The 21775-nt window shown below is 44.2% G+C and overlaps 1 protein-coding gene across 1 annotated transcript in view; it reads right to left on the minus strand.

The window, feature by feature from the left end:
• LOC126471528 (dynein axonemal heavy chain 5) overlaps positions 1-21775 on the minus strand; it is a 1073018-nt gene that overhangs the window by 325840 nt on the left and 725403 nt on the right. The window contains exons 42-44 of the mRNA XM_050099754.1: positions 19838-20023; positions 12018-12336; positions 1251-1528 (exon numbers count right to left, since the gene is read on the minus strand). Coding sequence (XP_049955711.1) covers positions 1251-1528; positions 12018-12336; positions 19838-20023 — 783 coding nt within the window. The remainder of the gene's footprint in view (positions 1-1250; positions 1529-12017; positions 12337-19837; positions 20024-21775) is intronic.

The following is a 21775-nucleotide window of genomic DNA, read 5'->3' on the forward strand; positions in this document are numbered from 1 at the left end:
CATATTAAGTTTGTAAAGTTTCTGGGAATCTAGACAATGAATGTCCTATAAACTTAATGTCATGGATTTAGTGGTCATTACAAACCACAGTCCTGTGTCGAGAGCAATGTCATGAATTTAATGGTCATTAAAAACCCCAGTCCTGTGAAGAGAGCAATGTCACCAACAAAGTGGTGTCCTTATAGATCATGATGGAGCGTGGCCTTTACTGACTTGCCTACCTGGTTGTTTGAGTCCTCCCCCGCGTTATCCGTTGCGCAATATTAACATAATAATCATCACATCATTTAAATAAACGTCGGGCCGGCCCCTTAAATTCAATGCTTCCGAGCAACGTATCAAGCGGGCAAGCACGTGTCAGTGAGGTGACTTGGCCACACACACGTCCGGCACGCTCTAGCGTGGATAGAAGGAAACAGAGGAAGAGAGATACAAAAAGATAACGATACATAACTAAACAGAAGGAACCTTTCAGTCTGCGCTGCACACTTTTGACAGGTGGTCACGTTAATGTGCACGGACAGTGTATATGAATAATACAGAAATACTACCAAGTACAAAAATGACACACATCGCTAGTAAAAAACTTTTTCAGCATATGTACTTCGATAGTTCTTAGCAAACATAAAACACTTATTAGTTTGGCATCATTATTTCATTCTGTCTACATCGACACGCAAGTAGCCAAAATGGCGTCAAATTGAAAGACTTGCACTAGGCGGTCGAACTGTCCTGGACAGGGCTTCCGTCAAATCATTCCATACGATCATCACATAACTGTCCGCCCCCGGTAGCTGAGTGGGCAGCGCGACACAATGTCAATCCTCAGGGCCCGGGTTCGATTCCTGGCTGGGTCGGAGATTTTCTCCGCTCAGTGACTGGGTGTTGTGTTGTCCTGTTCATCCTCATTTCATCCCCATCGACGCGCAAGTCGCCGAAGTGGCGTCAAATCGAAAGACTTGCACCCGGCTAACGGTTTACCCAACGGGAGGCCCTAGTCACACGACATTTACATTTATCAGATAACTGGATTTGCACATTCTGAAATACAGTTGTGCTACATTGTACACGTAAGTCAGATTAAGAAAGAAAATAAGTGATACATATTTAGTTAGCCTTTACCATTTTCCCCCTGCGAATAAATATGAAACCAAGTAAACACCAAACTTCTCATTTCACCGTAAACGAAGAAAAAAATAAAACCCTTACAGAGCACGAATCTGATAAAAATCATAATCTCTCCTACGTACCTGGAACTGAAATGGACTCGTAGCAGAAGAGAAATTGAAGGAACGATTGAGATACATTTCTGGGTTGGATTTCTTCATGTAAGCCTTCATCATGACAGTCTTGGCAGAGCCCTGCTCGCCGATAAGTAAAACAGCTTTCGTTTGCGAAGCTATGGTGTCTATAAGAAACGTTGTTCTCACGTTTTCGATTATGGGAACCATTATAGTGCTGTAGTCAGGAGTCGAAGTCTCTGGGTATGAATAACTTGGCACCAAATTGCTCCAGAGTTCCCATTTACCTGCAAATGTTTGAATTGTTTGAATAAGAAATTGAACATAGAACAATTAAATGAGCTATAACGAATACCTCCCGTTATAAAACAACAGATGTTAATAAGTGAACCAGTGTGGAAATATTTATAGTAATATTTCTAATATCTCTAAGAAACATTACTGAATCGCTAGGAATATTTTCATTGCAATCCAACATTTGCTCAAACATATTGCTTTAAAGTCATTAATAAAATATATCACACTACTGGCTGAGTATTTATTTTCCTTAAACTGCAACATAGAATTGTCCTGCAAACAAAATTACTCATATGTTATCGAGACATTGCTTTCAATCTGCCGAGCGCGTGAAAATGATAGGTTCCGTCCGTAGTGCGTGTCCAGGTGTACCAAAAACTTACTGCTGACGGTAAATTGAAAAAGACATTCAGATGAAGTGACTCTGAAAGACAATCAGTAGTGTATGTTCATTTTGAGATTTGCTAGAGACCTTCGTCTAAATGCCTGTAAAATTGTTATTGTATAGTATGTTTATACTCATCACAAAATATACCAATAACTAAATGATTCAGCCATTCCTCTCGGTAGTCACGGTGCAAACATACGACTAGACAACATTCTCGATTTGAAACTACCTGACAGATTAAAACTGGAGATCTAAACCGGAACATTTGCCTTACGCATGAAAATGGTCTCCAGCTGAGCTGCCCAGGTTCGAGTCATAACCTGCCATCTCTGGTGGCAGTTAAGGTGTGATGGTGGGTCGTGAGTCGGTCCTAGGTAGCTCAGTCGGTAGAGCAATTGCCTGCAAAAGGCAAATGTTCCGGTTAGATCTCCACTCCGGCAGAGTCTTAATCTGCCAGAAAGTTTCAAATCAGCACACACTCGCTGAAGAGTGACAATTTGTTCTGAAAACATCCCTGACGTTTTTAGAATGCTGCAGTAAGTCAGTAAGGTACGTACCTTCAAATTCGTGGACTATTCACCTAATCGTTCATACATAACTCCAGGCCTCTGGATTGGTGATGAGCGGTTTTACTGGACGTGCAAATCTACAATAGGATGTTGTAGGCGAACGAACAGGCTCCCAGTCAGCCAGAAAACCTCTAGAGCCTTTGCCTCCAATGGAAGTCCAGTGTCCTTATTTCACATGTCATGCAAACTTTCCACCTATGAGGATATCATCAATAAAATAACCTCACATCAAATGTCAAGGTATAAAGGTAGCAAACGAAACCGGCGTGTATTAATGGTCACGACGAATCACCAGTCAAGGTGCCGTTTATCCTTGCTCGGAATGTGCAACGTCGCTGTTCTCATCCGAAGATGATCTCTGTGCTCTTAGATTTACAATTATTAGAGGTACTCAAGTGGGAGACAGTTTACATATCGCATTGTGAAATAACGACTGCTTGCGTTTCTTTTTTGGAGTCCAGCACTCATTTTCTAAGTACTTCGTGTTCTCTGGACCGTCTATCCACTGTCAAAAATCAAGATAAGCGATAGAGACTCTTGTCATACGCACATTGTTGGTTCTAGTGTTGACGATCTTATCCACTTCGGGGAATTCAGACCTGGGAATTGGCAGGCCCACTGCTCGCACGACTTCCGAATGGAATGTTTCATACGTGATGCCTTGATGATCTGGCCATGGTAACATGCATCATGATGTAATACCTTGCTCATAATATGCAAAGCTGCCGCAACAATTACCAGTGCATTTTATGACTGCGTTACAATTATGTGCTTCGTCTAAACATGCCTCTCGCCGAGGTTCATGAGCGCTGTCAACTCAACATGAAGCATCTAATCGAATTGCGTATCTATGTATTGTCGCTCTAGAAATGAAGAGCAGCAATCACAGAATTAAAAAGTATGTGACTGAGGCTTCCCCAACGAACTACTTGTAGAAATGTTTCTCGGTCGAAAGGTTATACTTCGTTGTGAATTTTCCACAATATTTAAACGGCACAACTGACCAATATCTTCTGGTGCGGCGAACACACTGCTGAGCTGTGACCGAAGCCCCCTATTTATGGTAGACTAAGAAGAAACTGTGCAGGCGTGAACGCGCCGAATTCGGTGAGTAATAGCAAAGGTTTCCTGATCGGTAGCGGGAAAGACAGCTATTCCACCAGTCAGGCGATGAACTAAAACCTTCGGTGTATCCACAAAGGCTGTCAGTCATTGTGTGCGCTGCTGTCGGCCTCCCCAGCGTCCTCTGTTCGAAGCCGCATGCCGATATGCGCGTCCGCGCTGGCGTGGGGCTACCCTCGCCGTTACCATCCGAATATCTAAGTCGTCACTGAAGCGTTATCCCTTGTGTGATCAATAATTCCTCTTTGAGGTCGCTGTGATTTTAATACGGCAGCGCTGGATCCCATGCTGCGCTAAGTTGGTAACCCGTGTCTCTGTTCAGTAGATTTGTCGAACTGCGAATTTCATCCGCTTTTTTAATAATGCTGTCTTAGAACGATAACGTCGAAGAGAGAATTTTGGTAAATATGTAGTACCGTACTGAGACAATGCTCGAGCACTGCAGGTTTCTCTGACTGGCTCAGATGTGTGTGTCGCCTGTGTTTGACGGTGCGACAAGAATATCGAATTACGACGTCCTTCAGCTACAAGAAATCTCGTAGAAACCTGGCCTTTTCAAACCAAGTCTGTCTTCCGCTGAGCCTAGAGGAGCTCTGAGTTCCGTTGGTGGACATAAAACACATTTAACTTTATGTTTATTCATTAATCTTCCTATTTCCGAAGAAACAGCGCTAACGTACGGCAAGACGACCATTCCTCTTTGTTCTTCATTTTCTTCAAATATTCAAATGTGTGTGAAATCTTATGGGACTTAACTGCTAAGGTCATCAGTCCCTAAGCTTACACACTACTTAACCTAAATTATCCTAAGGACAAATACACGCACCCATGCCCGAGGGAGGACTCGAACCTCTGCCGGGACCAGCCGCACAGTCCATGACTGCAGCGCCCTAGACCGCTCGGCTAATCCCGCACGGCTCTTCATTTTCTCTCAGCTCCTCAGTTTGCCTGGTGTAAGGTACGCCGAGTCTCCCGTTCAGAAAATCCACTCATCAAGAATACGCTAGGGATGTGGCTCAGCTCATCAGACAAGCTGTCTGAATCTGTAATGGCTCGTGTTCTGTGGGGCAACGTCCTAAGGACGCCATTTGGCTGTAAAAGATGGTGACAGTTGGTTATCTGTAAGTATAAGTCCGTTTGTTTAGGTTTACAGTACACAACGCCAAAACGTCCAGGGATGGTAGCTCGGCGTTTTCATCCATCTCCATCTCAAACTTGACATTCGAATGAAGAGAATTTAGATCTAAAAATGCATCCACCGATGCAGTGCGGTGGGGCGAAATTACAAAGGTGTCATTCTCGTCTCGCCAACAGCACGTAGATTTCAACTCCACTGACTGGAGTGCTCTCTCCTTGAAACCTTCCATAAAAAGATTATCCCCAAAGGGTGATGAGGTACCACACACTGTCACTTCGTCAATCTATTCAAAGTAAATGCTCACTGAAAAAAAAAGAAAAGGAGAGGCAGGCATGTGTTTACACAAATCAACTAGTTCTTCTTTCAGTTTCTCGACAATGAGCTATGGTGATTCCTGCAATGGCACTCGAGTGAAAAGTGAGACTACGTCCAGACTAACGACAATATCTGACGGTGCAGGTCGTAAGATCTTGAGCTGGCAAACAAAGTCTTCTGAGTTGCAGATCCGGTGCTCACATTTTTCCACCACAGGGCTCAAATGCGCTACCAGAAGTTCTGCCAAATTGTATGTTGGCACTCAGAATTGCTGGGAACTGGTAGACGTAGGACGATATCCTTATGAATCTTAGGCAGTCCGTGTAGCCTGGAAGGAGTGACTGCGCGTGTGCAAAGTCGTCTGGCCACAACGTCGGAGACTGTTGTTCTTGAGAAACTCTCAAGTTGTTCCTCGCATTTTGGTTGTAGTGTCCGTGTTTAGAACACGATATGCAGGGTCGTCCAACAACTGGTTCATCTTGGTAAAGAACATCGGTCTGAGGAGGATGACAACTGCGTTAGCGTTATCCGCCAGTAAGACCACAATTCCAGGATCCTCAAGTGGAGATCGAAGTCCTGACCTCTCCGACGCTGAGACATTATTCTTGGGCATCGGCGCCTGTGTTATTGCACGGAAAGTCTGATTTTATCGCAGCGTCCCTGGGTAGTTTCAGGATTTTCTGTCCAACAGAGCTAACAATGTGTAGAACGTGTGGTGTTCTCGGAGTGGGCGTGAAGTTCAGCCCTTCTTCAATACCGAAACCGTCGCGTCAAGCAGGGGTATATCCGACATCTTGTACACTGTCCGTCTACGATGTCTATCTTCTAACTTTTATTCTTGCGGTAAACAGCCGCTGGAGTGATGATACTTTCCAATTCGACGTGTTATGACGTGCTGCCTCTTCGAGTCCGAGAACGCCCAAGTATCGCTACCAACCCATGTCCAAGAATCTTCCGACAGTCGTGACGAAATCTTCAGATGGAGAGCCGGTGGACCTCTGCACACGAAGTACAATTCCTTCCGAGTGTGGCGAATCGTTTCTGTCACCAGTGCGTGGCCGGCCAGATTTTTAATTCTGTTGGCGGCTGCAGAGTTTATAAAGTGCGAAACCTTAGTGAATGTAGGAATACTTCGAAGACCTCGTCATCTTAATAAGAACATAAGGGCACACAGCAGACTGCTCTACTTATTCTGATATTTATCGAACTTATTCACTTCTTCCGCCATCTCTTTCCCATATAGGTATAGGATGAACTGAGTAAGGCTTCCCTGACGGACTACTTGTGGTAATGGTTCTCATTCGTCGGATAAAGAACTTTTACCATCAGATATTGTCGTTAGTTTCGATGTGGTCTCATTTTTTATTCGAGAGCCACTGCAGGAATCAGTATTGCTCAGTGGCGAGAAGCTGGAAGATTGTTGAAGCACGTGCTCACCTCTATTTATTTTTTATTCAGTGTGTATTACTTTGAACAGACTGACACTATCATAGTGGGTAGTCCCTTGTCACCCTTTGCGGATAATACACTCCTGGAAATGGAAAAAAGAACACATTGACACCGGTGTGTCAGACCCACCATACTTGCTCCGGACACTGCGAGAGGGCTGTACAAGCAATGATCACACGCACGGCACAGCGGACACACCAGGAACCGCGGTGTTGGCCGTCGAATGGCGCTAGCTGCGCAGCATTTGTGCACCGCCGCCGTCAGTGTCAGCCAGTTTGCCGTGGCATACGGAGCTCCATCGCAGTCTTTAACACTGGTAGCATGCCGCGACAGCGTGGACGTGAACCGTATGTGCAGTTGACGGACTTTGAGCGAGGGCGTACAGTGGGCATGCGGGAGGCCGGGTGGACGTACCGCCGAATTGCTCAACACGTGGGGCGTGAGGTCTCCACAGTACATCGATGTTGTCGCCAGTGGTCGGCGGAAGGTGCACGTGCCCGTCGACCTGGGACCGGACCGCAGCGACGCACGGATGCACGCCAAGACCGTAGGATCCTACGCAGTGCCGTAGGGAACCGCACCGCCACTTCCCAGCAAATTAGGGACACTGTTGCTCCTGGGGTATCGGCGAGGACCATTCGCAACCGTCTCCATGAAGCTGGGCTACGGTCGCGCACACCGTTAGGCCGTCTTCCGCTCACGCCCCAACATCGTGCAGCCCGCCTCCAGTGGTGTCGCGACAGGCGTGAATGGAGGGACGAATGGAGACGTGTCGTCTTCAGCGATGAGAGTCGCTTCTGCCTTGGTGCCAATGATGGTCGTATGCGTGTTTGGCGCCGTGCAGGTGAGCGCCACAATCAGGACTGCATACGACCGAGGCACACAGGGCCAACACCCGGCATCATGGTGTGGGGAGCGATCTCCTACACTGGCCGTACACCACTGGTGATCGTCGAGGGGACACTGAATAGTGCACGGTACATCCAAACCGTCATCGAACCCATCGTTCTACCATTCCTAGACCGGCAAGGGAACTTGCTGTTCCAACAGGACAATGCAAGTCCGCATGTATCCCGTGCCACCCAACGTGCTCTAGAAGGTGTAAGTCAACTACCCTGGCCAGCAAGATCTCCGGATCTGTCCCCCATTGAGCATGTTTGGGACTGGATGAAGCGTCGTCTCACGCGGTCTGCACGTCCAGCACGAACGCTGGTCCAACTGAGGCGCCAGGTGGAAATGGCATGGCAAGCCGTTCCACAGGACTACATCCAGCATCTCTACGATCGTCTCCATGGGAGAATAGCAGCCTGCATTGCTGCGAAAGGTGGATATACACTGTACTAGTGCCGACATTGTGCATGCTCTGTTGCCTGTGTCTATGTGCCTGTGGTTCTGTCAGTGTGATCATGTGATGTATCTGACCCCAGGAATGTGTCAATAAAGTTTCCCCTTCCTGGGACAATGAATTCACGGTGTTCTTATTTCAATTTCCAGGAGTGTATTTTTATGAAAGATTTCGAGGAAAGAACACTCCAGTCAGTGGAGTTAAAACCTACGTGCTTTTTGTCATACGAGGATGACACCTTTGTAATCTCACCCCACCGCACTGCATCGCAGGGTGCATTTTTACAACACCTAAATTCTCTTCATTCGAACATGACGTTAATGATGGAGATGGAGAAAAACGGCGAACTTTATTTCCTGGTCGTGTTGGCGCTGTGTACCGTAAACCTAAACAAACGGACTTATACTTACAGATAACCAACTGTCACCATCCTATACAACCAAATGGCGTCCTTAGGACGTTGCCCGAGAGAACACGAGCCATTACAGATTCAAAGAGCTTGTCTGATGAGCTGCACCACCTCCCTAGCGTATTCTTGATGAGTGGATATTCTGAACGGGAGACTCGGCGTACCTTACACCAGGCGAGTGTTAGACAAACTGAGGAGCTGGAGAAAAGTGAAGAACAAAGAGGAATGGTCGTCATGCTGTACGTTAGCGCTGTTTCTTCGGAAATAGGCAGATTAATGAATAAACATAAAGTTAAATGTGTTTTATGTCCGCCAACGGAAGTCAGACCTCTTCTAGGCTCAGCGGAAGACAGCCTTGGTTTGAAAAGGCCTCGTTTCTCCGAGATTCCCTGTAGCTGCTGGACGTCATAATTTGACATTCTTGTCGCACCGTGGAAGACAGATCCGTCGAACATCGGCGACACACACGTCTGGGCCAATCAGAGAAACCTGCAATGGCCGAGCATTGCCTCAGTACTGAGCTACAAATTACCAAAATTCTCTCTTCGGCATTTTGGTCCTGGGACACTATTATTACAGAAGCGGACGACATTCGCAGCTCGACAGATCTGCTGAACAGAGACAGGACACCTACTCAGAACAGCATGGGATCCAGTGCTGGCCGTGTTAAAATCACTGTGACCACAAAAGGTTATTAGTCATACAGTGGAGACGTAGATATTTTGATGACAACGCTAGCGCGGACGCGTATATCGCTCAATGATTTCCAGGTGGGCCAATATGAAGTATGTTCAGGCTGTAGTTACTATGCAGGTTTCATCTAGGTCTGAAGTTAGTCGCATCTAGCTGCCCACATATGTTCTCCGGCAGCACGGGGTGACATAGTTAGTGCTGACGTTGAACTGGGGAAACGTCTTTCGGATATCGAACTAGATCTTGGTAATTGATGGCCATGGAGAAACTGCAAAGAGATTCCGGAATGGGCTCTTTCCAATGTGGCAGAGTCTGGTGATCATGACCTATACGCCAGCGCCTGTAATTTCGTTTCTGACCAAATAATTCCGATCAAAATTTTTCCAACACTGCACACCAGCAAGTACACTAATAATTAGTACTGCGTATTCATAGATATAGTCTGAGAAAAAAGCAGTCTCTGTGTTCTTGCATGCACTGAAGTCCTGTAATAATATCACTGCCATAAATTCGTCACTTGAAAATGATCAATAATCCTCCGACTAGGTGATGTAATAATAAGTATTCTTTTGCATAATCTGCATCTAAATGTACATCTAGATCTACATGCATACTCCACAAGCCTCCCTACGCTGAGTCGCGGAGGATACTTCTGGCACCACTATAACTTCCCTCCTTGCTTGTTCCGCTCGCAAATGGTTCGTGGGAAGAACAACTATCTATAAGCTTACGTATGAGTTAAGATTTATCTGATTTTCTCGTCGTGATCATTTCGCGAGACATGTGCGGGCGGAAGTAATGTATTGTCTATCTCTTGTTGGAACGTTCGCTCCTCCGTGGTGCACACCGCCTCTCTTGCACCGCCTGCCACTGGCGTTTGTTGAACATCTCCATAACGCTCCGCTGTTTACTATGCGATCTCATGACGAGACTCGCCGCTCTTCGTTGCATATTTGCTATCTCTTCTATTTCACCCAAACTGGCAAGAGTCCCAGACTGGTGCACAATACTCAAGAATTCTTAAGATATGGTATTACAAGTGTTTTGTAAGCCTCTTCTTTCGTTGTTGAATTACATTTCATTAAGATAGCGGTCCAGGCAAAAATTTGGTTCTATGTAATTGGTATTATTTTTCACAAAGACATTAAGAATAAAAATACAATTTCTGATTTTTCCTTTTGCTTGCACATCATAAGTTTCATAGAGCCCACCTGAAGGTCGAACATCAGCGAGGATCGACAACCAACATACTTCAGAGAAAAACTGGACGCGTGCCCAGAGTGGTTACACTAGTGTTGTTCTTTTCTGTGAGTGTGTAGCGGTACTTCGCAAGGAAGAACACATAGACCTTGTCAGATGATATTAGCAAATGGTTTCCACAAACAACGATCGTGTGAAGTCCAGCTCGCTTTGTTCATCTACGACACACAGGAGACATTGTACCGGCGTCCAGGTTGATGCTATGTTCATTGACTTCAGGAAGTCGTTCGATGCAGTTAAGCAATGGCGCCCAATGGAAGAAATATGTACGTGCGGAATATCAGACCAGTTTTGTGACTGGAATAAAGAGTTCCAACCGAACAGAACACAACATGTTACTTTTAATGGAGATATACCTTCAGGCGCAAAAATAACTTCGGGCATGCCCGAAGGAATGTCATAGGACCATTACCTTTCGATATATATATATAAAAATTGCCTAATGGATCACGTCGTGACTCCACAAGGCTATTCGCGGATATGCTGTTTTATACAGAGAAGTATGTAGTAGGACCTGTAGAGAATCAACTGGTGTAGGGATTGACAGTTGACCAGTTACACCTATAAGATATAGGAAATATTAGTATGGAGAGATTTAAAATGGAACGATCACATAAAACTAATCCCAGGAGAGGTAGATGCCAGACTGAATGTCATTGGAAGAATTTTCAAGAAGTGGAGTCCACCCAAGAAGGAGATAGCTTACAAACCTGTCATTCATATTTCTCTCTAGTCTGGGACCCATGCTAGATAAGTTTGATAGAGGAAATAGAGAAGATACAAAGAAAAGCTGCAAGTTAAGTCACAGGTTCGTTTAGAAACAGCGAAATCGTCACGGAAATGCTCATCCAGCTACAGCTAGGACAATGGAGGCCTTGTACATCACTAAGTGGTTTATTATTAAAATTACAAGAACGTACGTTCTACATCTACATCTACATCTATACTCCGCAAGCCACCTGACGGTGTGTGGCGGAGAGTACCTTGAATACCTCTATCGGTTCTCCCTTCTATTCCAGTCTCGTATTGATCGTGGAAAGAAGGATTGTCGGTATGCCTCTGTGTGGGCTCTAATCTCTCTGATTTTATCCTCATGGTTTCTTACGGAGATGTACGTAGGAGAGAGCAATATACTGCTTGACTCCTCGGTGAAGGTATGTTCTCGAACTTCAACAAAAGCCCGTATCGAGCTACTGAGCGTCTCTCCTGCAGAGTCTTCCACTGGAGTTTATGCATCATCTCCGTAACGCTTTCGCGATTACTAAATGATCCTGTAACGAAGCGGGCTTCTCTCCGTTGGATCTTCTCTATCTCTTCTATCAACTCTATCTGGTACGGATCCCACATTGATGAGCAGTATTCAAGCAGTGGGCGAACAAGCGTACTGTATCCTACTTCCTTTGTTTTCGGATTGCATTTCCTTAGGATTCTCCCACTGAATCTCAGTCTGGCATCTGCTTTACCGACGATCAACTTTATATGATCATTCCATTTTAAATCACTCGTAATGCCTACTCTCAGATAATTTATGGAATTGACTGCTTCCAGTTGCTGACCTGCTATATTGTAGCTAAATGATAAGGGCTCTTTCTTTCTATGTATTCGCAGCACATTACACTTGTTCCTGTAAATATAGCCAATATATTGCCTCCTCCTACGTATATCCACAGAAAGATCATGGGGGTAAAATTAGATTCGAGCTCAGACGGAGGCTTATCAGTAATCGTTCTTGCAGCGCAAAATTATCGCGTGGAATAGGCGTACAGCTCTGTATGCAGGCGACGGAGATACCTTCTTTAGTGACGACGTAATCGAAGACGGTGGCGGTGGCGGGGGGTAGTGCCAGCGCGGCCTGCTTGTCCCTGAGGAAGACGTCGAAGGGCTGTCTGTCGGACATGCTGAGGAAGGCGCCCAACCCCCAGACGAGCGCGAACACGTACAGCTTGCGCAGGTGCTCGGGTTCCATGTGGCGGCTGGAGTCGTCCTCCTCCTCGGCCGCCGGGCTGGAAGCAGCAGCGCCAGCGGCAGCGCCTCCAGGCACGCCGATCATCACGCTCTCCTCTTTCTCCTCTGCCTGCACGGGGACCAGTCCTTCCAGCAGGTTTAGCATCTGCAAGTCAATTCAGATGTGCTCTAATTGGTGACCTCGTTGCAAGTACCAAACAGGAGGAATCATTGCTGTCTAAAGTCTCCTTAAAAAAATTCCTCATCACCATTCACAGATGAAATGAAAAGAGGAAGAAAGGAAGCAACAGAGGAAGAAAAAAAATTACAATGAAATGAACACCCTTAGCTGCTTACAGGCGTTGACAGACGTCAACGGGGACAGATGAAAATGTGTGCCCCGACCGGAACTCGAACCCGGGATCTCCTGCTTACATGGCAGATGCTCTATCCATCCTTTTTTTTCTCCATTTTGTTCGTTGTTGATCGTTGTGGACGTCACATGACATCCGGTTAAGTTCGTTTGTTGATCGTTTCACTCAGTTTTTTATTACAGAGGCCAACCAGCTCTCTGTCCGAACAAGCAGAGCTACCGTGCCGGCATCCATTTGAGCCACCGAGAACATAGAGGATAGCGCGACTGCAGGGATTTATCTCTGGCACGCCTCCCATGAAACCCACACTCTCAACGTATTGTCCCGCACTACATTCGTAGTGCTCCCGCCCATTATACTCATTACTCGCGGCGCGTTGCCGATTCCCGTAAGAGTCCGAAAGAACAGATGCCATCTTAGTATATATATAGAAAAAAAATTAACAGAAGAAAGGAATGAAGGAAACAAGTTTACAGTTTTACATCTCATAGAGATACGAGGGTCACTCCTAAAGAAATGCACACTATTTTTGTAAAAAATACAGTTTTCATCGTGCATGTGTGAAAGTTTTACAATGTGTAGATACAGTGTGTTTTCAAACTTAGTTCGACCTGTTCCCGTGAGTGGCGCCGTCACAGCATGTCTTCAAGATGGCTGCTACACTTGACGTCCGTCAGAAGCAACCTGGTGTCATAGACTTCCTGTGTTGTGAAAACGAGACAGTGCGAAACATCTACAAGAGGTTGGAAAAGGTGTATGGAGATGCTGTTGTCGATCGCAGTACAGTTAGTCGGTGGGCTAAAATGGCTCTGAGCACTATGGGACTCAACATATTAGGTCATAAGTCCCTAGAACTTAGAACTACTTAAACCTAACTAACCTAAGGACATCACACACACCCATGCCCGAGGCAGGAGTCAAACCTGCGACCGTAGCAGCCTCGCGGTTCCGGACTGCAGCGCCAAAACCGCACGGCCTAGTCGGTGGGCAAGCAGGTTACGTGATGAAAGCGGGCACGGCAATATTGAGGATTGTCCTCGCAGCGGCAGGCCTCGTACTGCACACACTCCAGACAATGTGCAGAAAGTTAATGACGCATCACAAAGAACGAATTATCACGCTACGTCGGGATAGGGTAGGAAGTATTTCCAGAATACTGAAAGCGTTGGCGTTAAAAAAGGTTTGTGCCAGGTGGGTTCCCAGGATGTTGACAGTGGCTCACAAAGAAACAAGAAAAACGGTATGCAGCGAACTTTTGGAACAGTACGAGAATGGTGGAGATGAATTTCTTGGAAGAATTGTGACAGGTGATGAAACATGGCTCCCATCATTTTTCACCAGAGACGAAGAGGCAATCAATGGAGTGGCATCATGCAAATTCACCCAAGAAAAAAAAATTCGAAACCACATCTTCTGCTGGAAAAGTTATGGCTACGGTGTTTTTGGATTCCGGAGGACTCTTGCTTGTGGACATCATGCCAAGTGGAACCACCATAAATTCTGATGCATATGTGACGACACTGAAGAAACTTCAAGCTCGACTGAGTCGTGTTCGACCACATCGGCAAAAGCAGGATGTTTTGCTGTTGCACGACAATGCACGTCCACATGTCAGTCAAAAAACCATGGAAAGCGATCACAAAACTCGGATGGACAACACTGAAACACCAGCGTTACAGTCCTGACCTGGCTCCATGTGACTATCATCTCTTTGGGAAATTGGAAGACTCTCTTCATGGAACAAGGTTCGAAGATGATGACTCCGTTGTGCACGCTGGCAAACAGTGGCTCCAACAGGTTGGTCCAGAATTTTACCGTGCGGGTATACAGGCGCTGGTTCCAAGATGGCGTAAGGCAGTTGAGAGGGATGGAAATTATGTGGAGAAATGAAAATATTGTTTCTAAAGGATGTATCAACACACTGTAAAACTTACAAACATGTAGAATAAAAAATGGATTTTAAAAAAATAGTGTGCATTTCTTTTGGAGTGACCCTTGTAGATTTTTAGAGATAGGGCAAGAGTCTTGGGAGTACGAAGAGGGGAAGGAATTTGCCCGTGGCCTTGTTAATGGAACCATCTTGGCATTCGTCTGAAGTCATCTAGAGGAACCATGCACGTATTTAAACTGGATGACAGGGTCGGGATTCGACTGCCCCTCCTCACAAATACGGGTCCACCGCGCCGTTTGTCTCGGTTCTGCCATTCAGTTCTGAGAGCTCAAGAGAGCCGCAGTGTTTACTCACTCTCGTCTCCCTGAAACAAAGCTAAATTTAAGCACTATAGTGCTTTTAAAACTAGCTGCGATTGTTGTCAGTTCAGGGTGGAGCGTGTGGAGGGAAGCGTAGTTAGCAGCGCGTGTTGGAAGTCTAAGTAAGCGACGATAAAGGCAGTCCTGCTTGGCGCGTAACCTGTCAGCCGCGCAAGCTGGACGATCTGCAAACTTTCTCAAGCGAACGGTAATAAACTCTGAGTCTCGCACATCTCATATCTTCATTCCTTAGCTTCATGATAAATTATGCCAGCCGTTGTGGCCGAGCGGTTCTAGGCGCTTCAGTTTGGAACCGCGCGTCCGCTACGGTCGCAGGTTCGAACCCTGCCTCGGGCATGGATGTGTGTGATGTCCTTAGGTTAGTTAGGTTTAAGTAGTTCTAAGTTCTAGGGGACTGATGACCTCAGACGCTAAGTTCCATAGTGCTCAGAGCCATTTGAACCATTTTTTGATAAATTACCTGTCATTTCGTTAATGGTCATAGGTATTGTGACATTTCGGAATTACCTAAAGTACTGCCAGAAATTCTTAAAGTTTGAAGTGAAAAATAGAAGTCGCTATGCATTTGCGTTTGCTGTGTCTTAAGTCATATGTTGCTGCATATGAAATATAGATAATGCATTAAATTATTCTTTGAACTTCAGAGGCTATCGCTATATGTATCCAATGTCGAGAAAATGGAATGTATGTAAAGTCCTCCGTCTCGAACGTACTCAACAGTTTAAAAACCAGAATGAAATATTCATCAATCCCTCGTAGGATTCAGGTCAGGACTCTGCCAGTCCATTACATGAATGTTATTGGCGTGTAACCACTCCGCCACAAGCCGTGCATTATTAACAAGTGCTCGATCGTGTTGAAAGATACAATCCCCATCCCCGAATTGCTTTTCAACAGTGGGAAGCAAGAAGTTGCTTAAAACTTCAATGTAGGCCTGTGCTATGATAGTGCCACACAAAGCATCAAGGGGTGCAAGCCCCCTCCATGGAAAACACGACCACACCATTAACACCACCGCCTCCGAATTTTACTGTTGCCACTACACAAGCTGGCAGAAGACGTTCACCGGGCATTCACCATACCATCACCCTGCCATCGGATCGCCACATTGTGCTAGTGTGATTCATCACTCCACATAATGTTTTTCCGATGTTCAGTCGTCCAATGTTTACGCTCCTTACACCAAGCGAAGCGTCGTTTGCTATTTACCTGCGTGATGTGTGGATTATGAGCAGCCGTTCGACCACGAAATCCAAGTTTTCTCACCTCTCGCCTAACTGTCACAGTACTTGTAGTGGATCCTGATGCGGTCTGGAATTCCTGTGTGATGGTTTGGATAGATGTCTGCCTATTACACATTACGACCCTCTTCAACTGTCGGCGGTCTTTGTCAGTCAACAGACGAGGTCGGCCTGTACACTTTTGTGCTGTATGTGTCCCTTCACGTTTCCACTTCACTATCACATCGGAAACACTGGACTTAGGGATGTTTCGGAGTGTGGAAATCTCGAGTACAGACGTATGACACAAGTGACACCCAATCACCTGACCACGTTCGATGTCCGTGAGTTCCGCGGGGCGCTCCCTCCCATGATGTGTAATGACTACTGGGATCGCTAATATGGAGCACCTGGCAATAGGTGTCAGTACAATGCACCTAATATGAAAAACGTATAATTTTGGGGGTGTCCGGATACTTTTGATCATATAGTGTATCTCACTAATGATCTGAGATATCGAAACATGATTTTGGCAAGTGATAGCACGCGAAGTGAAGAGTATTTTGCCATATGATTAATATGCGAAACATCCACATCTACGGTGATATTCAAGCAACTACAGATTTTTTAAATGAAATAATGTAATTTTTAATGACTACCAGTAGTGTATGGAACGAGAAATCCCGTGGATTTTGCACAATATAAGTGAAAAAGCTGTACATTTATTTTTATACTGAGAATGGGCTTTCTCATAACTATTAATACGTCTCGCCCTCAGTTGCTACTTCAATAACACACTGTTTAAGGGTTCTGTCACAATTTCAATTGCATTACAGTGTTAGTAAGATGTATACCCGTAATCTCCGTTGTGTTTAGGCAAAAGAATAAGCTGTTAACACAGCAACAAGAAAAGTAACGTGTTACTCGGAACTCGACACAGACGTGCATGAATCCACGTCTCCGCAGCTACATTCTTGGTATGGCTGACAACTTGAGGCCAGTCCTGTGATGTAACATTTTGTCAGCATTTCAACCTCACTGAGCGTAAATTTCTTGTTGTTTTTTGCCACATTAGTTTCCACCTAGGCCCATATATTTTCAGTCGGATTTAAATGAGCATGACTGATTAAACTGATGCTCTTTAGCGTTAGGCATTTCGATGGCTTTGCAGTGTGGAGTGTTTAGCTTGTGCAGTGCTATAAGTTGCACTAACTTCGCTTTACACATGCTAGGTTCAACTTTATCCAATCGAACATTTCTTTGTACGTAGAGAAAAATAAGCGCTTGTCTCTGCTGCATTGTTAGAGCTTTATCCATCACAACCGAGTGGTATTGCGCATTGTCCATTATTATTGTCGAATTCGGAGGAATATTTTGCAACAGAACGTTATCTTCACAGCCGGTGAACGCGACCTTGGACGACCACTTTTATTGCTAATCTCGTGTTCAGCCTTGTTGCAGTGTTATTATTAAGCAGCACCAGCACGAAACACTCATCCACTATACCTGACGACTGTAGAAGACTTCAACGCCAGAAAATATCACTTTACAACGAGAGCTGATAAGCATAGATGCCTCTAATGCACAACACCACGTGGTACAGTTTTTCCACGGAGTAGTAACAGAGGCGCTTCCCCAACCGAACTGCTGAAGGCGTCCTAGGCAAAGCCGGCTTGTCATTAGTGTTACCTGGGCAACGGCGTCATGTCTCCTCCGATGAGCCAAACGTTAAAAGTTGCAACTAATTTTAAATGCACAATAGTTTAAGTTTCTGTTTAACTTCAGCGTGTAGTCGTTACGACTGCCCAAGCACCAGACTAATGAAATGATTAGAATATTTCGAAACTGAATCATCAGACAGGGCTGATATCTAGAAGATAAGTCGTAAGCACATACAGTGAACATCGTCCAGTTGGAACGAATTTCTCAACAAGCTGGTACCAGCACTTTTTAGCATAAACGAGAAACGGAAACTGACAATAATATACTACTAGAAACAATCTTTTAATTTGCAATCACCTGTCTCTTTTCCATTCCTGACTGTTTCAGATGCAAGATCAAGGAAATCATCAAGAATAAAGTATATGTTTATACGGCGATTTCCCTGTAGAATGCTCACTCCTGGCTAATATTTATGTATCAGTACATGCAATTTGTCTGAAACAACTTGTACTAGCAGTCAACGTGGGAAAGATATCTGTCACTTTCTGCAAATGTACACTGTTATTCTCATAATAAGACTTCTTTACTTTAACACACAACGAAGACTGGTTTGTAAATAAAAGTATGATCAGGAATTAATCTGAAAGAGAAGAGTGGTGATAACTATAGGGGTTCTCCTTTCAAAATATGGCTTGGAGGTCTTACATTATACAACAGATCATTTTAATGAGTAAATCTGGCGCAAATTAAGTAACTGAAGTATTTAATATCTTTAGTTATATTCGAAATTGTAGGTCAGATCAACAGAGAATACATTTGTAACAAAGAAAGTTTATTTCAGTAAAAAACACGCTAAGTAATATCGTGGTTACATCGGTCAAACATGTATAGTTTCAATACAATTTTGTTGTTTTTTGACTGCAGTCAACTTTATCATTCAATATTTTACATCGTTACCAAATTGCTGACGGTCTAGTCTGGACCTTTTAACATTTTTAAATGTTCGGATAATAAGTTGCCGTCTCTTTATCTAAGAATAGATGGTGAATGCAGCTAGCCACTATCTCTGTGTAATGTCTTGTCTGTATAGACGTGTTTCTGTTGCCTTTAAGATCCCTTCACCTTCACACATAAATCTATACAGTAAAGTAAGGCCCTCCCAGTTCTTGGCTGATCCGTGATGAGACAGGCGAAAAATTAGACTAATGGAGGATTATTAGTATTATCTCTATTTTCATTCGCTCTCTCTCTTTCTCTCCTTTATCTATGTACAGTTTTAATATAATATTTCATTACGTGAAGTCAGCCAAATAGGATCTTTGGTGGAGTCCTTCGTCTTGGTAATCAGCGGCTGGCTTGCTGTAAGAGATCTTTACATTTATTATTACTGTTAAACGCTGCAGTCAGTCGGGAGAATCAATCGTTTGGACAATTTGTTCCTTTTACGAAAGATTGCGAATTCCAGATGTGTACGAAGCCTTTTTGGACGATTTAACACAGACTCAGTGATTGCAGGCTCTCTTCGACACAGCTGAAACTTCCCCACTAATTACAGGGCCAACGTGATCATCAAATGATTCAGAAAAAAACTCATTCGTTCATTCACTCCAGAACAAAAAAGTCACAAACCTTATTTATGGAGGAAATTGTGTATTAAATACATCTCCATTACATGTCCAGATCTCCGTTGATTCCACGCCTTAATTATTTTCCTTTTACAGTCTCTTTCTCTTCAAACAAACCGCTAGCGGCACATATGTTAATTGGTTCGCTTTAGCGAGAAGAAAAGCAGAATATGTATCTCTCAGAAACACGTCAATCCCTCAACAGATACTCCAGAAGCTGTCCTCGTTACCACTCTAAACAACCATGGAGAATGCATATATGCATCTCTGTTATTTCAAAGAATAAACGCACTAGAAAATACTTTGGCGTCGTCGAGCTGTCGCCGCATATATTACGAGAAAATCAGATCAGATAACTTTTCCAAAGTGAATGAATGTGGATGATTTGATTGAAAATGATTAATTGGTGCGTGGTTGAGGGTATTTTCTGTGGTGACATTACAGCCTATGTCAGTTTTTCTATATATGTAAGTTATTAATAACAAGTAAACGTAAGACTGATATGAAATAATTACCTGTCTGACAATGACGCACTTCAGAACTTTCATGGCCCAGGAAAGATTTTGTGTGCACCACGTAAAAGCTGTAGGGAAGGAGTCCGAAAAAAGTTTCTGGAATATCTGACTCTCCTTTTTGCTTCGCGTCTTCAGCCACGCACAGACGACAGGGTCCCAGTCCAACCCTGAGGAGCTCATGTACACCTGTTTCAGAAAATCACATTTTAGAAGTACAATAAACAAATTAACTGCAGATAAAGCTTACCTGAATCCCGTCGCATTGTGACGTCCTGGTTTAGTATCTTACTGGCACTTATAGGTAATCAGCGGCCGTAAGGGTGGCTCAAGAGTCAAGCAGAGCAAAATAGAAATAAAATCCATTAAATCTTTCCACTGTTGAGAGATTTCATTATCAGAGTCAGATGCTATGTAACGGGTGGCTGTATTTACAGGTTCACTTCTAAACACATTTGGTTTTCTCTTCGGATGGAGCACAAAAACTTATTCCGAAACAAGTGTCGTGTTCTGGGGCTGTCTCCTTGTCTATCAGCACTGGCTGCAAAACAAATAAAAACCTATGTGGTTACTTCGGTATCCATGACTCAGTTAGCAAGAGCATTAGAAACAACCCAAGGAAGTAAAGGAGTTCCGGTAACAGTTTGATGAAGAAAGGACCAAAACGTCGGATAATATCGAAATCCTTGGGATCTCAACACCCATACTGGGACGAAAAGGATGTTCTGAGAAGTTACAGGAGTCAACCAATACCAACGCAAGGAGATAATGAAACTGTGCGTGACATGGACGAGGAGATCTCGGCTGACAGCTCGTGAAAGTGTAACCACTTGAAGCAACTGGAAGACCGCGAAGATTTTATTCGACAGGCTAATACAAGACTTTATACATGCCATAACGAAGAAAGTGAGTTCTTTGAGCCTGTTGCCTTAGGTCACTCAGCCGTCCTGACCGGTAACAACTACATCAAAGGAAAAAGTGGATTAAACAGGGCATCTACTCCTGGTTTTTACTGCAAGACAGTAATAGAGAAGATATTACGTACAACTCTTGCAACAATAGCAAAAAGGAAGCGCAGTTTGTCGAGCTGGAAATCAAACAAGGACCAATTGAGACCTGTATAAAGACCTAGAAACTCGAAGCTCATATGAACTGTCTGAAAAGGCTGTAACAGATGAAACAAGTTCTCAGAAGAGACAACCTGAATGATGGATATAACGCATTTTTACAAAGTTTCATCACATTCTTTGCCAGTTCTGTTCCATAATAATTGTAGGCAGAAATTTAGTACTAATGACATTAAATTAGCACGTAGGAAGAAGTGGAAGTTGTATCACAGCATGAAGTACAATCAGTCTAGTTTGACTACTTCAACACAGACAGTACTGCAAAGTACTTAAAAATGCCACCAAACAAGCTGAAACCATTTATTGTACCAAGAGATTAGTAAACTTACAGAACAAAATTACAGTTATGTGAATGAAGTGTCAGGGGCAGAACTGGGGTGCTCAAAATATTGCATTTCTTCTGCGACTACAATCAAATATACAGAACTTTTAGAAACTATTGATCCAACTCAATTACGTATAATATAGCTACAGGAAACAAGTAAGGGAGAAACTGAATCAATTAATTAAACTATGATACCTAAAGACTCAAATGAGTTGGTGAAATATCAAATAAGTCTCCTGCACATTGTTTTTTTTATTGTCTGTTACACGAACGAAGTTTCCATTCATGCCCATCTGTGAGTGTTTGTAGTAGTTGCACTACACAGTCTTTGCGGTAAAGGTGAAGTTCAATGCCAATATTACATCAGCTCGTAAGGCTTCTGATATTGGACATCAGCTTCGACAACCGCGAGGCGTCGGTTCTGTTTTTGGATACAGTCCAGTTTCCTTAGTACACCCGCGATGACGGAAGTTGATCCCAACTTCTCAT

Source organism: Schistocerca serialis, chromosome 3 (assembly GCF_023864345.2).
Source record: "Schistocerca serialis cubense isolate TAMUIC-IGC-003099 chromosome 3, iqSchSeri2.2, whole genome shotgun sequence".
In the NCBI taxonomy this organism is placed as follows: Eukaryota; Metazoa; Arthropoda; class Insecta; order Orthoptera; family Acrididae; genus Schistocerca; species Schistocerca serialis.